At 48.0% G+C, this 18,052-nt stretch overlaps 1 protein-coding gene across 4 annotated transcripts in view; it reads right to left on the reverse strand.

The window, feature by feature from the left end:
• The window catches only part of ZNF160 (zinc finger protein 160), a 36,912-nt gene extending 21,410 nt beyond the window's left edge, over window positions 1–15,502 (reverse strand). For 2 of the 4 annotated variants that reach the window (XM_063658353.1, XM_063658352.1), the window contains exons 1-2: window positions 15,337–15,399; window positions 3,479–3,562 (exon numbers count right to left, since the gene is read on the reverse strand). Coding sequence is in view for 2 of the 4 variants with exons in the window: in XM_054466011.2 (XP_054321986.1) it covers window positions 15,337–15,390 (54 nt within the window). In the remaining 2 variants the exon portion in view is untranslated. Of the gene's footprint in view, window positions 1–3,478; window positions 3,563–15,336 lie in introns of all 4 variants that reach the window. The other 2 variants (XM_054466011.2, XM_054466008.2) reach the window with 1 other exon arrangement.
• Window positions 15,503–18,052: the final 2,550 nt, after the last annotated feature.

Genomic DNA, 18,052 nt, shown 5'->3' on the forward strand with positions numbered 1-18,052 from the left:
GGGGCTGTGTATTAATAGGTGGGGCATAAAGCCATGAGATGAGACAGTAAGGAAAGGCAGTGGGTGTGGACGGAGACAAGAAGAGGTGTAAGGACTGAGCCATGAGCACTTGCACATTCAGAGAACAGAAAGTTCTGGAGACACCAGAAGAGGAAAGCAGAAAGTGATCAGAGTGGCAAGAAGATTGAATAGATTTGTAAAGGTTAACGGGGTGTCATAAAAGCCAAGACAACAGAAGAGGAAGTGATCAGCTGTGCTACATGCTACCGATAGGAAGAAAAAGATGAGGACAGGACATGAATTACGGCATTTAGGAATGGGGAGGTCACTGATGACTGAAAAAGGAAGAATCAGTGGAATGCTGGATGTGAAAGCCAGATTCAAGCAACAATTCAAAGGTTCAAGCAAGAATTGAAGACAAAGTAAAACTAGGTTTTAGAATATTATGCTCTTAAATAGAGCATAAATAGGTACTTATTACAGACGGAAATGTAGTTGAAAGTATTTTTTTGTCTTAAAGATGGAAGAGTAGAAGAAAAAAAGGCTTTATTATGCGTTGGAGATCTGTTCAGAGAGGAAAAAAATCGTTCATACTACTCTGACACTCAACACAGAATATTTTACCTCTAGTCACCAAAATGTGTGTCATTTTCCCCACAATGACAGGTTCTCCAGCAGACTCCCAGGTAGGGAGTCCTGCCGTTTTACTCAATTCTGACACTGTCTACAAAACAGAATCAGACACCACAGCTCGAGGGCTCAGTCGCACAAGACTGCCCTTGCTTCATATGCTGTACGCTCTGACTGACCTGGTCAATGTGCTTCCCTAACACTTTCCTTGGGTTTGAGTAACTAGTTAGCACAGCTTTTCCATCTGGCTGTTCATCTGTGTCCTCTGCAACATACTTTATAACAAATGAGTAAACTAAGTGTTGTCCTGAGTTCGGTGAATGACCGTGGCAAATTACTATAACCTGACGAGGGGGTCAAGTGAATCCCCAATTTACAGTTGGTCGCCCAGAAGTTCAGGTCTCAACCTGCGACTTGTGACCGGCATTTGAAGTGGGGGGCAGCCCTGTGGAACTGACCAACCAGTAAACAGCATCTGATCCTAATTCTAGCTGGACCGTGTCAGAATTGAGTTGAACTATAAGGTCACCCAGTTAGTGTCGGATGGAAAATGCATTGCTGGTGGGAAGAAGTTCCTCCACATTTCGGTGATGAGTTTTCTGTGTTGAGTGTTCACTATCATATTGACTATAATCAGCATCATATAATACTAAATATTATGTAATCAGTATTACATTAACTCATATTCTCGCCCCTACCCAACCCCATCCCAGGGAAAGGGAGGAAGAGGGTGGCCCACAAATGAATGAGTCAAGTCACTGCCCTCTGGCTAAAAAGGTTACAAGTGGAAGCTAACCTCTGATGCCATAATTATAAAATTCATAGCCTTATAGACAAGTTTTGCAATTCTCATCTTTATCTGTGTATTTTAAGCATATTTAAAATCTGTTAGATTATAAAGACAGAAATCAACATGTCACAACTAAATTACCCATATTCAATCAACTCACCACTCACCTGAACCAAGGTCCCCTGCTTCTTCCTTCCTGTGTGTTTCCCTCTCTCATTCTGTACATATCTCATCCTCACCTTCCCTCCCTGGCTCTTTTTTTTCTGTTTCCCCCCAGGTTTCTGCTCCTTATTTTGAGCCCCTCTCCTCTCCTGCTCTTTCTCCCCTTCTTTCCTCCATTCCTTCTCTTCCGCCTGTTCTGCTCCATTCCTCCAACTTCTTCCACCTCTTATTCCTCTTTCTGCCCAATCTTTTCATTGTCCCAATCCCTATCTCCACATATTTCTGCCTCTTTCTTCCCTCATCTTTGCTCCCTCTCTGTTCCCCCTATTAAATTCCCTCTTCCCTGTTACACCCCTTGTCCCCACTCTCTGGCACCCCTAGATCCCAAGCCTCCCCATACTGTGGTTCTCCCTCTGCTCTCCTTGTCACCAGCTGTCCCGTCTCGCTGTCCCAGCACCATATTGTTGTCTGCCCTGGCTCCAAATCACTCCTCCTCTCCCCCACTCTCTGTCTGAGGAGCCTCCCCCTTTCTGCCCCTCTCCCTATCTTGCTGTCCTTCATCTCTCTCTGGAGACCCAGCTTTTCTCTACATTTCTCCAGTTGCTCCCTGTCCCACACTTTCTCAGCTTTGTCTTTCACTCTCAGTGTCTGTCTGCAAATTCCCCACCCATCCTCTGCGTTGCCATCTGTTCATGGTTCTCACTCGTCCTTTTCACTCCTTCTGTTTTTCTGTTTCCTCTCTCTTTCTCCTGATCCCCTTTGGCCACATATTTACAGGGAAGGGGATGGAATAAGATGCCCACCTACTGAAAGCACATTTTCTAGTGGAGTGGAATCAGGGACAAAAGAACATTGGAGGTAAACAGACAGGCCCAAGTCACCTCCTTCAACGCTGGGTCAGAGAAAGCCATGCTTATGAGGGGGAGGCCGGCAGGATAGAGGGCAAGGCTCAATGAGAGCAAGATGGGTGGGTGTCTCAGGGGAGGGGTGGGATCTGTGGAATCCCAGGACCAGGGCGAGGACTCTCTTGCACCGGAGCTGCGGTGCTGCTGTGCAGACGCAATGAAGGGCGAGGCTCAGGGGACCCAAAGGGTGAATGCACCTCGCGGGTGAGGACCTTACAAGGCACAGGATGGGAAGTGAGTAAAGGGTTTCAAGCAGGAAATGGCGTGAAAACTGTCTACATGGCCTGAAGGCAGAAATATTGCAAGCAGGACCTGTCTGTGTGGTTCAATGGGAAGTGACCCCTGACCTCTCATGGACACCTCTGAATTTACTTGGGAATGAGAGAGCCATGAGGGGATATTAAGGTCTATAGGACCCAGAGTGATGGCTCACGCCTGTAATCCCAGCACTTCGTGGGCTGTAATCCCAGCCCAAGCGGGAGGATCACTTGAGCCCAGGAATTTGAGACTAGCTCAGGCAACACAGTGAGACCTCCTGTCTACTAAATATATATTAAAAAAATTATTTAAACGTGGTGGTACACACTGGTGGTCCCAGCTACTCAGGAGGCTGAGGTGGGAGGATCGCTTGAGCCCAGGAGGTCCAGGCTGCAGTGAACTACAATCACGCATATATACATGTATGTCTCTGAGGACGCCTGCAAATTGAGTATGGATGTGCAGGAGCCTGGGAAGCTCAAGTTTAACCTAAACAGAGGGAAACTCGCGTGTGAGGCCTTCACTGCAGGTGATCAGCTTCCAGCAGCTGCTAGAAGAGCTGGGTCCCCTGTAGGTGGGGCCCAGGGCAGGCGCCTGGTGCAGAGGGGCCAGGAGTTCGGAGGTGCCTGAGGGATGAAGTGGGCAGGGGGCTTGGGGAAAGGGGGCGGCGCCCGCGCTTCCCTCCCTCTCACTCCCAGGAGTCTGTTTCCAGAGCTTTAGAGGAGAGACCTACCAGCGAGGCTGAAGCCACTCAGTGGGCTGGGAGCTGGGATCTCTCTAGGTTGTCGGGGGGCAGTGTTCGGATCCAGGAACGTTTCTGCAATTAAAATTAAGCATTTAAAGAAATGCTGTAACTGAATGAGATGCAAACTAGAATGTGAAAATGCAAAACTTGAGCTTAGCAGGGAGTGTACAATTCCATGCTGATCAGCAGAACCTCCTTTCCATTTCTATTCCCTGCGCACCCAGGAAGGACAGTGTCAACTTCGGTTCCAGAGCAGGGATAAGGCCTATGTATTAGTTAGGTCAATAACTTGCTTTTTAAAAAGCAGTAACTTTTTACAAATAGAAATAAATTCCATTGTTCTTCCTTTATCCCATTCCACTCTTGAGATGACACAGCCTCAAATACCTTTGAGATAAACTTTGTCATCATAATATGCTTATGTCAATAATTTCTACATATAGTGTAAGTTGAAATTCACTTTACACGCATTCCAAAAGTACTTGAAGAAATAGAAGAGAAACCAAAGAACACAGATTACAATATTTAAATAAAAATTGTTTTCTAAGTACTTATTTTAATCTGTTGTAGAAAAAAAGCCTGTAAAATCGTCTTCAGAAAACATTTACATTTATATTCACCTCAAGGGTAATTAATTTTGCAAGATTTTAAGTGTATTTGATAGGATTTTTTTTTTTTTTTTTTTTTTTTGAGACAGAGTCTCCCTCTGTCACTCAGGCTGGAGTGCAATGGTGCGATCTTGGCTCATTGCAACCTCTGCCTCCTGGGTTCAAGCAATTCTCCTGTCTCAACCTCCCAAGTAACCGGGATTACAGGTGCACGCCACTATGCCCAGCTAATTTTTTTTGTATTTTTAGTAGAGATGGGGTTTCACCACATTGGCCAGGGTGGTCTCAAACTCCTGACCTCAAGTGATCCACCTGCTTTGGCCTCCCAGAGTGCTGGGATTACAGGCATGAGCTACCATGCTGGCTGGATATTCTCCTTCATATGAACCCTATACAAAGTAAAACTAGATTATCAAATATTAAATGCATCGTATCTACTAGCAATAATTCTTTATGTCAACATCTGTGAATTTACCTCTACTTTGAAGTATGTTTGCCTCTCACATCCCCACATGTGGAAGATTTCATCAACGGAAAAGTGGTGATTAATTGAAAATACAATTGTTTAGACAGGAAAAATAGCATATTTCACAACTACATCTACACAGTTTCAAAAGATATGGTGTCTAGGATAGATTTGGGGACTTTTGCAAGGTAGACAGCTCTGTGTTATGCAATATTGCTAAGTACCTATGTTGCCAAGAAAACAGTTTCAGCATGGACTTCCATAATTCCAAGCAAAGAAATGATTTGATTTTGGATCTTTTCATTAAATTGAGAATAGTAGGGGTGAATCTGATTATAGATGAAAGCCTTGAATCCATTTTGTATATGCAGAGTTTAAATGCTTATAAAATTTTCATTGAAGCAAAATCAACATATTCACAAGAGATTTAAAAAGGATATTTCTGGCCGGGCACGATGGTTCATGCCTGTAATCCCAGCACTTCACTTTGGGAGGCCGAGGCAGGTGGATCACCTGAGGTCAGGAGTTCAAGACAAGCCTGGCCAACATGGTGAAACCCTGTCTCTACTAAAAATACAAAAATTAGCCAGGCGTGGTGGCAGCGCCTGTTATCCCAGTTACTAGGGAGGCTGAGGCAGAAGAATCACTTGAACCCGGGAGGCGGAGGCTGCAGTGAGCCGAGATCCTGCCACTGCACTCCAGCCTGGGCGAAAGAGCAAGACTCCATCTAAAAAAACAAAAACAAAAAAAAAAAAAAGAAGAAAGGATGGAGGGGGGAGACTTAACCTTTGCTATTTGCTAGGATTAGAGGGTCAAAATCAGCTTCTACATTGTCAACACACAACACCAAGTGAAACTCAAAAATAATGAATACACATATATTTGAAAATTGGAATATGACAAACTTTAAACTTGCCCTGGTACCTTGGCCTTTGAGACTTGGCACTGAATCCAGCCTGGGCAACATAGTAAGACCCCATCTATACAAAAAAATTTAGAAATCATCCAGGTGTGGTGATGCATGTCTATAGTCCCAGCTATTCAGGAGGCTGAAGTGAGTTTGAGATTGCAGTGAGCTATGATCACACCACTCCAGCCTGGGCGACAGAGCCTGTCTCAAAAAACAAAAAACAAAAGAAAAAAGCTTTGAAGGGCACTCAGTCTTCACTGTGGGTGTACTGAATGTTCCTGTCACACATAAGAGACATCATTAACTGCTAAAAGAGAATTTCAGCTAATTGAAAAAATTAGATGCACCAAGTTTATTTCAAAGCCATATACATTTAAAATTCCCTTACAATTGTGTAATAGATCAACAATTGAAATATAAGGAAACAAGGCATTAGTGATGCACATGCTCCAATGAGACCCCGATATCATACAAGGTAACACTCCAAACTATCATTTTATCTTCCAAAATGCATCTGAAAGCTTCTTGATCTACAACACAAAATACTCCAAAATACCAAAGGTAACCCAGAAATTTATCTCTGAGATTTTTCCTATAATTCCTCTATTTTAAAAAGTATTCTTTATGTTTAAGGGAATGGTTGGCGACCTAAATTACCAGATACCCTTCCTCCACATACCCTGGTCCAGGGTCCTTGAAACGTCCCTGGACCTAAGCCCAGAGTTCTCTTTCTTCCATCCCGGTGCCTGGCAAGTAGAAATGGAAACGATGTTCTGATAGTTGTCACTATGAAACTGAACACAGCACAAGTAGAAATTTCACCTTTGTTTCATCCTCTAAACAGACAAATCAGGTCCCGGATTAATTAAACGGTTCTAATTGCCAGTTCCAGGATGAAACCACTGCCCCACAGGGACCATCCGCTGATGCCCCTGCACCCCTCCTGATACCCTGAGCTGAGTTGTGATCCTCTTAATGGTAGGATGCCTGTCTCCACCTGCAAACAAAATGAGTTTTTCACTTAAATCGTTTTCAATGTAAGAGTAAAAAAACCTTAGCCTTCAATTAAGTGGCCCAGTACAACTCTGTTCTTTTGCGTTAAATTGTTTGAAATGTTGGATTAACTGAAAATAAGCAGGAAGCATCCCCGCCTAATTTCAATTAGCTGAAATTTTATTTTAGCAGTGCAATGCTGTTGATCCAGTCTTAGTGGAGAGAAAGGCTGGCATAGCAGAAAATGACCTGGGGCCAAGAGGAGTAGAGCCCAGACCTGCTCCTTTCCCGGCCCTGCCCGCTTCCCACAGCCCAGACTGCACTATAGCAGCTTCCACCCTCCCATCCCGCCGCCCTCTTCCACCCCTTTCCCATTGCCCAGACCCCGCCCCAGGGCAGCTTCCACCCTTCTCACCCCGCCCCCTCCCCACTGTCCAGGCCCCACCCCCACAGTAGCTCCACCCTCCCACCCCGCCCTCTTCCACCCCTTTCCCATTGCCCAGACCCCACCCCAGGGCAGCTTCCACCCTTCTCACCCCGCCCCGTCCCCACTGTCCAGGCCCCGCCCCCACAGTAGTTCCACCCTTTCCCATTGCCCAGACCCCACCTCATGGTAGCTTCCACTCGCCCAACCCTGGCCCCTTGCCACTGTCCAGGCCCCGCCCCCACGGCGGCGTCTACCCTTCCTACCCCGCCCCTTCCCAATGCCCAGGCTCCGCCCCACAGCAGTTCCACCCTCCCACCCGACCCTCTTGCACCCCTTTCCCATTGCCCAAACCCCACCTCACGGTGGCTCCCACCCTCCCCACTCTGGCCTCTCCCCACTATCCAAGACCCGCCTCTCGCTGGCCACAGCTCCCGCCCAGAATCCGCTTCCAGTTTTCTCACCGGCAGGAGAGCATTCAAGCCTGCCTTTCAGGGCACTCCAGCCCTGTCCAACCACACTCGGAATCCACCATCCCACCAGACGTTAAAATCCCCAGGTGCGCTCATGGGATTGGTAGCGAGTCCCAGCGTTCCCGCGGGAAACTCTGAGACCCGGTGGCTCTGCAGCTTTTCTATGATTTGAACCCTCTCCTGGATTTGGAGACTGGATTGCTGTTTTTAAGACTCCCAGCTGGTGGCTGGTGTGCTTCCCAGCTGTCTGTCCGTTTGTTCTCACGAGAGATGACTCCACAGTGTCTAGTCTTTGTTTTGCATAACGGATGAGGAATACAAAATGTCTTAATCTTATGAATATATAAATTGGCTGTTTATGCACAATGTTCAGTCGTTTATTCACTCATGTCCCGTGGAATCCTAAGCACAATTATAAGAGTCACATTACATGAGATCAGCATCTAACACAGACAAAGCTTCTGTCTCAATAACAGTAAATAATAATAGCAACATTAAATGAAATATTAGTATTGCTAAAATGGGAGTGTAGTAAACATTAAATAAGTAATTAAAAGTAAATGATATATGGCCAGGCGCGGTGACTTATGCTTGTAATCCCGGCACTTTGGGAGGCCGAGGTGGGCAGATCATATGAAGTCAAGAGTTCAAGACGGCCTGACCAACATGGTGAAACCCCGTCTCTACTAAAAATACAAAAAAATGACCCAGGAGTGGTGGCACATGCCTGTAGTCCCAGCTACTCCAGAGGTTGAGGCAGGAGAATTGCTTGAACTCAGGAGACAGAGGTTGCAGTGAGCTGAGATCGCACCACTGCACTCCAGCCTGGGAGACAGAACGAGACTCTGTCTCAAAATAAATAAATGAATGAATGAATGAATCAATGAAGTATTAGGCCATTTTTATGGTCTTCACTCTGGGAGACTGATGTATGCAGGGGTCTTGTTTGTCCTTGGGGTGGTCTTTATCGTGAGAAGGGAGCTGAGCAGGACCAGCTGAGGGGCAGAGCCAAGGGCCCTTCATGGAGACCACTCTGCTTGCCCACCTGTGGAAGGGCAAGCGCAAGTCCACCCAGAAACACATCTGGCTGACTATGGGGTCGCTGTCTGAGGCTCAGCAGACCCACCTGGCCAATAAAAGACCCTAAACTCTGCAAAAAGAAGAGTTTGTCTCTGTGCCCAGGCCCCTCCATGGAAAAAAGGTCCTGGGGTCTAAGATTTCTCACTTGGCAATGATGTTGGCTTGAGTATTATTCACAGACCCAGATCCTTGGGTCTCGTGTGGGGCAAACTGACCGCAGAACTGCAGGAAGTGAGAGTCTGAACAGAGCAGCAGAAAGGCAGGCAGAAGACTTGAGGGAGGGGAGAAAGGAGAGACACAAACAGACCAACCCCTCCTCTCCCTCAATCACCCGCCTGGGGAAGCATTAGATTCCCGTCTTAGAGAAGCATTAGATTCCCGTCTTAGAGAAGACAATGGGGAAAGGGAGAAGTGTGTGCATAGGATGAGATGTGTGTTGGGTGGACAGAAAGACTCCTTTCCCTAAATGTGACCTCATTAGCTCACCCCATTCTATTGCATGAATTCCTGAGCAGAGGGGCACCCTGTGGGGATGAACACAGCTCTTCCTTCCTCCAGTTCCTGCGTCTCCCTGCCATGACCAGGGCTGTAATCCTCCAACTCCCTTCCCAGGGCCCCGTGGCCCCTCTGCACTGGAGAAAGATCCGTGTTCCACAGCAGGTTTCAAGGACCTTGCCCCTCAGCTCCCCAGCTGCCCCGTGACTCTGTGACTCTGTTATCTTGGATTAAACAGGGAGAGGCCACTGGCCTGGCAGCAAGAATGTGGCAGCTTTATCTTCCCAAGGACAGTGCCAGTGGAAGCCTTTGGGCTGCAGGTCAGTGTGCTGTGTTTCACTCTGATTCTTGGAGAAATCTTTCCCTTACTCTGGGACCCTGATAACCACTCCCTCTTGAGTTGTACCCACAGACGCCCCCACAACAAACCCTCCCTAATGAAATCCATCTGCGCCTGATTCTTAGGACCCCTGTTGCCCTTCTGGACCCAGACATGCTTACAAACTCCCACACTCCCCATATATTTCATAAAGATCCCACAATCCCCAGATACTTCATAAAGATCCAGAAGCCCTGTTATGAAATCTCACAAGCCCCAGTAACTCATGGAATAATATACACAAACACTCCAGGAACTCACTGACCCAGGGCAACGTATTTCCACTCATAGTGACTCCACCCCACAGGGGAATACCACTAAAACCCACCAATAAAACAGAGATGTCTCTAATGATGCAATTAGACCCCAACATCAGGAAAGGAAACACTCCAAATGATCATTTCATCTTCCAAAACACAACCGAAAGCTTATTGATCTGCAACTGAAAATACCCCGAATGCCAAAGGCAACCCAGAAAATAATCTCTGAGATTCTTCCTATCTTTCCTCTATGGGTTTCAGGATGGTTTTTGCACTTCCCAAAGCCTCCGCAGAAATCACCCCGTGGAGCGGATGCTGTGGAGCAGCTCTGGGATCCACACCCTCAGGCCAAGGCACCCATCCTCCTGCTGCTGAAGCTCCCTATGGGCTCAGCTTAGGTCTTGGTTCTAAGTATACTTCAGGATGTTTCTCTCTGCCTGATTCCACTGCCTTCAGTCCTCTTCACTGTGATGATGAGTTTCCGAATTGAATTCCTGCATGCAAATCTCTGTGTCAGCATCTGTTTCCCAAGTAACCTGAGCTGAGACATCAGGGCATTACAAAATGATCCTGCAGCCCCACAACCACCCCAAATCCCACTTCCAGGTGCTACAGCCAGACCTGAGACTTCTTTCCAAGTGTGCCACACACCCCGTGAGCCTACAGCCACCTGTGGGCCAGGTGCATGCAGCATTCATCCAGCTCCTCTAGAGGCTCACCATTGCTTCCACGCCTCACTCAACACCTCTAAGGACTTCTTCACCTGCCCCCCGTTTTTCTACTTCTCTTCCAGCCTGAGGAGCACACTGGATTGAAAGGCCTCTGGACACAAGCGATGCGGCAGGAATGGACACAAACTGCTATCTGCAGGACAGTGGGCCTCAAGTCTAGATTCTAGAAGTTGGCCATGCTGGAAGGAATTGCCAGCAATTCGGGGACACCATGGAGTCTAGTTTAAAGGCAGGTGAAGATTGGCCAGACTGAGCTGACGGAGGATGTCCAAGAAAAAGAGAGGCCCCAGATCTCATGAGGGAGGCTGCCATTGTCCCCTTGTCTCTCTATTCACAGTCCCCTGCAAAATTCCCCCGCTGTTTAGGGAGTGCCTCCTTCGTGGCCCATTTAGCTTCTGAACTTCTCACCACCCTTCCTGAAGGGAATCCAGGACCCCTGACTGTGAGCACATCACCTGCTGGAAGGCAAAGCCCCTGCCCAGGATGGCCACTGGGCCCTGCTGATGTGCAGAGCGTGGAAGACCTGGGAGCTGGAGTAAGGCGGTGGGGACGCCTCGGCACTGGCTGAAGACACAGGGTCTGCGGGGCTTTTCAGGCCTCAGTGAGGCCTTCTGCTCTTATATAGACTGGAATAAATAGCCACAGGAAGTTTACACCAATTACGGATGAAATTTCCAGAATATGAGACCATCCTCACTATCCGCCCTATCCTTTTGGTCTTCCCTGAGGACTCTTCAGCCCGACCCCAGTCCCAGCATCTGAACCACAACCCCAGAGCAGGTGCTACAGTCGTCCCGTGGCCAAGATGGAGACTGTGTCCTCCAACGGAGGGAGACACAAACCACTCAAAATAATCCATGCAGAAGACTGTCCGATGTGGTGATGGATGCGGAGACAGTGAAACCTGAGTAACGTGATGGAGACTGACAGGCAGAGAGAACTTCAGATGGGGGTGCAAGAGGGTGGGAGACAGCTCTGAGGCTAGACCCGAAGGAGAAGAAAGGGACAGAGCTGTGATGATTTGGGGACATACGGTAAGAGGAGAGACAAAGACTGAGACAGGAAAGGTTTTGATGTTTGGGAAAAGAGAAAAAACAAATGTCACTAGGGCAGAGGGAGTCATGGGATGAGGGCAAGCTCCCAGGAGGAGGCTGGACACTGGCAGGGGCCCTGGACACAGGGCTGTGGAGCCACAGTGAGGAGTTGGGCTTTTGTCCTGGGGAACACGGGAAGCCGGCGGAGGGTTCCCTGCCAGGCACTGACATGACTGCTTTAGATTTAGCCATAACTCTAATGCAGAGAAAGGCCTCCGAAGATGGTCTCTCTGCCTCTGAGTCTACGACCCGGCTTCCATTCTTGTGGTTTTGGTTTTGTTTTAAATTTTAAAGGACTGAGTCCCATTTAAATTTTTAATTGCAGTGGGCACTCCCCACTTCCTAGAAGAACTGCAAAACACAGATGGACACCCAATTCTGCCAAACATTAAGGGGGTCAGTGTTGCTCAGACTGAGGTATATTGACTGAGTCCCTCATCTTCATGTTGCAGGTGGATTTACTGAGGGCTAGAGAAGGAGACGTCTCACCAAGTCATCGAAGTTGAATTAGAAGATGTATGTGACTCTACGATGGCCTCGAAGGGCCAATGGGCAACACTAGACTTTCTCACGCCTCCCCTGGAAAATTCCAGGATGTTCTTTCACGTACCTGGGCAAAAGAAACTTCCCTCTCATGGCTTTACCACATTGATCCCAAACTTAATTCCTCTTTTCCAGAAAAACACAACATACTAATGAAACGCAGAACTGTGAGAACATGGCTATTGGTGTTGAAAACAGTGAAAGACTGTCAGCTATAGAGATGAGCTCTCTCCGCAAATTTTTTCATGAACACATAAGCTCTGCTGGAATAAGGTTTTGAGTCAATCCAGCCCATCCTTCCACATCTACAGAAAAATAGAACTGACAAAAGGGACTTGAGGGGGACATCTACTTAGTAGTTCACAGGTCACTATTTTAAGAGGTGACATAAGGGAAGAAAACTGACTAGTAACAAATTAGTTGGCCGAGCACAGTGGCTCACGCCTGTAATCCCAGCACTTTGGGAGGCTGAGGCGGGTGGATCACAAAGTCAGGAGATCGAGACCATCCTGGCTACCGTGGTGAAACCCCATCTCTACTAAAAATACAAAAAATTAGCCAGGCGTGGTGGCGGGCACCTGTAGTCCCAGCTACTCAGGAGGCTGAGGCAGGAGAATGGCATGAACCCGGGAGGCGGAGCTTGCAGTGAGCCGAGATTGCACCACTGCACTCCAGCCTGGTCAACAGAGCAAGACTCCGTCTCCAAAAAAAAAAAAAAAAAACCGAATTAGTTAATAGGTTCTTATGTTAACATTAAAAAAAAAAAGCGTCATTGATATCTTTACCAAATACACATTGATACTATCTAAAATTCCTACTAATGGCCGGCATAGTGGCTCACGCCTGTAATCCCAGCACTTTGGGAGGGATCACTTGAGATCAGGAGTTCGAGACCAGCCTGGCCAATATAATGAAACCCTATCTCTACTAAAAATACGAAAATTAGCCGGGTGTGGTGGCAGGTGCCTGTAATCCCAGCTACTTGGGAGGCTGAGGCAGGAGAATCACTTGAACCTGGGAGGCGGAGGTGGCAGTGAGCCAAGGTCACATGAGTGCACTTCAGCCTGGGCGACAAGAGTACCTCCATCTCAAAAAAAATAAATAAGGGCCGGGCGCAGTGGCTCACGCCTGTAATCCCAGGACTTTGGGAGGCCGAGACAGGTGGATCACTTGAGATCAGGAGGTCGAGACCAGCCTGGCCAACATGGTGAAATCCTGTCTCTACTAAAAATACAAAAAATTAGCCAGGCGTGGTGGCACACACCTGTAATCCCAGCTAGTTGGAAGGCTGAGGCAGGAGAATCACTTGAACCTGGGAGACAGAGGTTGCAGTGAGCTGAGATCACGCCACTGCCCTCCAGCCTGGGTGAAAGAGCAAGACTGTCTCAAAAATAAATAAATAAATATATAAATAAATAAACAAAAATGAATAAAATTACCTACTGACTACCAAAGAGAATTTCCAATATACGATAAAGAGTAGAAAGCATGCAGACCTCAATCTGAACTCAACACAATTAACTTCAAATGGAAACCATTTTGAAAATATATATACATATTATTTAATATGTATATATTATTAAACTATATATGGAATTCTACAAAGGGAAAAAATTGAAAATATATCACATTTAGAAAAGAATGACATGAGCCAATATAGGATTCCACAAAAGCTTACTTCAGCAATAATTACATATAGAAAAAGAGACTGAATTAGATAAAGCTTCATCTCAACCTTCAGCATGAACTGTGAGATGAAAGGTAAATACAAGGCACCAGGCAGTGACACAGTCAGTCACTCCTTGCCCCTCTTCACTGCCCCACACCCTACCCCATCCTAGGAAACGGGAAGAGGGAGACCTACAACTGAATGAGGCAAGTTACTGCCCAATGGCTGAACAGCATGGACAAATGAAAGCTAGCCTCTTATGCCATAATTATAAAATGCACAAGCCTTTTACACAGAGCTTTATAATTCTCATCCTTATATGTAGAACTTAAACAATTAGATTACAATTTAAATGTAATACATTATAAATAGAGAAATCAAATTGTCATATCCAATCTCAACTCACCTCTCATCTGGCCCCAGGGCGCCTCTCTTTCGTTATAACTATGTGTTCCTCTCCCCCATTTTGTCCCTCTCACTTTCACCTTGTCTCTCCAGCCCTTCTTTTTCCCCTTTTATTATCCCCCTAGGATTCTGACGATTTTGTGCCTCTTTTTTCTTCTGCTGTTTCTCCCTTGTTTTTTCCCCTTATATCTGTTCTACTCCATTCTTCCAATTTGTTTCACCTCTTGTGGCGTTTTCTTTCCAATCTTTTCATCGTCCCAATCTCCACCTATTTCTGCCTCTTTCTTACCCCATCTCTGCGCCTCCTCTGCTCTCCCTGTTAAATCCCCTCTTCCCTGTTACACCCGCTTATCCCCACTCTCTGGCACTCCCAGATCCCAGGCCTCCCTGTGTTGCGGTTCTCCTTCTGCTCACCTTGTCACCAGCTGTCCCCTCCTGCTGTCCCAGCACCACGCAGCTCTGTCTGCCCTGGGCCAAATCCTTTCTCCTCTCCCCCACTCCCTGTCTGAGGAGGCTCCTTCTTTGCTGTCCCTCTCCTTATCTTGTTGTCCTTCATCTCGGGACATCGAGCTTTCCTCTACATTTCGCCAATTGCTTTTCTGCCCCTGCTACTTTTTTGACTGCTGCTTTCACTCTGTCGCTGCAAATCCCTCACCCATCCTCCACTTTGCCATCTGTTTATGGGTCTCCCTCATTTTTCTTTTCTCTTTCTTGGTTTTTCCATCTCCTCTCAGTGGCTCTTTGTCTCTCTTTCTCCTGATTCCCTTGGGCCACACATTCACTGGAGGGTTTGTAGTAAGATGTCTGCATGTTGGAGGAGTACATTTTCCAGAGGGTGGAGCTGGGCAGGCAAAAACACCGGGTGTCACAGGACAGGCCCCGGGCACCTCCCCAACGAGGGCTCAAGGGAAGCGGTGACTGCGAAAGGGAGGCCTGGGGAGCAGCAGGGCCCGGCACGAGAAGGAGGGAGGTGGGGGACGACGGCGCCTTAGGACAGGGGTGGGATCTGCAGGATTCCAGGACCAGGCGGAGGCGCGGCCTCCCAGGGACTGGGGCGGCGGCGCTGCGCTCCAAGGGCCGACGAGCGCGAGGCTGGGAGGCGCCCAGGGCAGGCGGTGAGGACTTTAAGCGATGGGGGCGAGAGGAGGAGTCAGTAAAGGATTTTAAGCAGGAAAATCCTGCTTAAACGTTTAAAAAACCGGGAAAGGCCGTGTTTACTTGGCCCAAGGCAGAAAGACCGGGGGCAGGGACCAGCCTCAGGGCGACTTTAACCCAAAAGGAAGCGTCTCTGGGCCCACACCGCAAGGCCTATTTACCTGAGGTGGAGGGTGCGGTGCGGCGATTTCAAGTCCGTAGCGACCCCCGGGCATCGGGTGTGCGAATGGGGGACGGCGAGGCGCAGGTTGAGTCTACACAGAGGAACACTCATACGCCATGGTGTGATGCTTGCTCTGCACGATCCACTTCCGGGTCTGGGGGCAACTGCGCGGAGGAAAGCGACCGAGCGGCCTGGGCGGGGTCCGAGATGGGCGGAACCGGAAAAGGGCGGGGCGTTGAGAGAGCCGGGCTGAGGCAGGGGCCGCGGGGCAGGGATCCCAGGGAAGGAACGGGGAGGAGCCACCGGGGAGGGGCGGGCAGTGACCAAGTGGAGGGACCCGGGGGCGGGCCGGGGAGGAGCCGCCGGGGAAGGGAGGGGAGGAACCCTGGGAAGGGACCGCGGGGGAGGGAGGCAGAGGGACCGCCAGGAAGGGACCCGGGGGAGAGGCGGGGCTTGACGGGACACGTTAGGGTCTGCGATTTCGTGTGATACCCACAGCCCAGCGCCCAGAGCCCAGAGCCATCTGTAGTGTCTTGTGGAACGGCGTAGATGTTTCAAACGGTTTCAAGTTAAAAGCACAGTTGTGTAGGTTATTTTGGAAACCAAACTGCTTTCCTCTTAGAATGGAAACGGTTTATGTTGAAACCATTTTTTTGCTAGCGCGTTTACCCAGTAATGTTATTGACGCTGAAGCAGCCCAGGAGTCTGGGAACGTGGGTCGACACGGAGCGGTGATGGCATCCTGGAAAGTTTCTGCGATTAAAATTAAGTAATTTAAAAGCCCATATAAATTGCATTGTCCTTTTTTATACTTACTATTCTATTCCGTGCGAGATTACAACCTCAAACGCCTATACTTTTTTTTTTTTTTGAGCCGGAGTCACGCTCTCTCGTCCAGGCTGGGGTGCAGTGGCATGATCTCTGCTCACTGCAAGCTCGGCCTCCCGGGTTCAAGCAATTCTCCTGCCTCAGTCTCCCAAGTAGCTAGGATTACAGGCGCTCTCCACCACGTTCTTTAGTGGAGATGAAGTTTCACCATGTTGCCTAGGCTGGTCTCGAATTCCTGACCTCAAGTGATCCACCCGCCTCAGCCTCCCAAAGTGCTGGGATTACAGGCGTGAGCCACCACACCTGGCCCCAGGAACTACTTTCACCTACTGAATATATATTAAGTCCTTTGCCACAAAGAGATAATATACATAATTTATCTCAGAACAATTAAGATATTTACCACTGTAAATGACAAATTCAGACTCAGAGAAGGAAAGATTTTATTCAAAAGGACTATTGCAATAGAGAGAATGTTCCAATCACAAGATCTGAAAATGTCCGAGAGACACAAACTAAAAAGCTTTTTTTTCTTTTTTCATATATGGAGGAGTAAACAAGGCTAGAAAGCACAAGCACAAGTTATGAGGCTGTGGATGAGCACTTGGCATGACTACAGTTATTCAGGGAAAGTTTATGTTATGTTATGTTATTTCTTGGAGAGAGTCTTGCTCTGTCCACGTTATGTTATTTCTTGGAGAGAGTCTTGCTCTGTCCACCCAGGCTGGAGTGCAGTGGCGTCATCTCTGCTCACTGCAACTTTTCATCTACCAGGCTCAGGCAATCCTCCCACCTCAATCTCCCCAGTAGCTGGGACTACAGGCACACGTCACCACGCCTAGTTAATTTTTGTACTTTTTGTAGAGACGGGGTTTCGCCATGTTGCCCAGGCTAGCCTCGAACTCCTGAGCTTGAAGGATCCCCCACACCTTGGCCTCCCAAAGTGCTGGGATTACAGGCGTGAGCCACCGTGCCCGGTCGATTTATTTTTTGAGAGAGCATCTTGCTCTGTTGCCCAGGCTAGAGTGCAGTGTCAAGACCATAGCTCACTGCAGCCTTCAACTCTGGAATCAAGTGATCCTCCTACCTCAGTCTCCCAAGTAGCTGGGACTACGGGTTTGCACCGCCACACTCCACTAATTTTTTTACTTTTTGCAAAGGCGGATTCTCACTGTGTTACCCAGGCAAGTCTTGAACTTCTAGCCTCAACTGATCCTCCTGCCTTGACCTCCCAAAGTGTTGGGATTACAAATGTGAGCCTGGCTCATCATGGAATTCAAGACCAGTTTGGGCAACATAGCAAGACTCCCATCTCTACAGAAAATTTTTAAAAATTAGCTGGGCATGGTAGCACACACCTGTAGTCCCAGCTACTCAGGAAGATTGCTTGAGCCCAGGAGTTCGAGGCGGCAGTGAGCTATGATCCTGACACTGCACTCCAGTCTGGGCAACAGAGTGAGAACCTATCTCTCTTTCAAAAAAAAAAAAAAAAAAAAAAAAAGCCTACTCTTGGGAGGGGCTGTTGTTAAGGAAAAGTTGTGCCAAATTACACTGAAGAAGAATGGTTCAGAGGGTTGGGCATGGTGGCTCATGCCTGCAATCCTTGCACTTTGGGAGGCCGAGGCAAGCGGATCACATGAGGTCAGGAGTTCGAGACCAGCCTGGTCAACATTTCGAAAACCCGTCTCTACTAAAAACAAAAATTAGCCAGGCGTGGTGGCGCACACCTGTAATCCCAGCTACTCAGGAGGCTGAGGCAGGAGAATTGCTTAAACCAGGGAGGCAGAGGCTGCAGTGAGCCAAGATTGTGCCACTGCACTCCAGCTTGGGTGACAGAGCGAGACTCTGTCTCAAAAAAATAAATAAATAAACAAATAAGCCTGGGA

The sequence above is a fragment of the Pongo pygmaeus genome, chromosome 20 (genome assembly GCF_028885625.2).
Source record: "Pongo pygmaeus isolate AG05252 chromosome 20, NHGRI_mPonPyg2-v2.0_pri, whole genome shotgun sequence".
Lineage (NCBI taxonomy): Eukaryota > Metazoa > Chordata > Mammalia > Primates > Hominidae > Pongo > Pongo pygmaeus.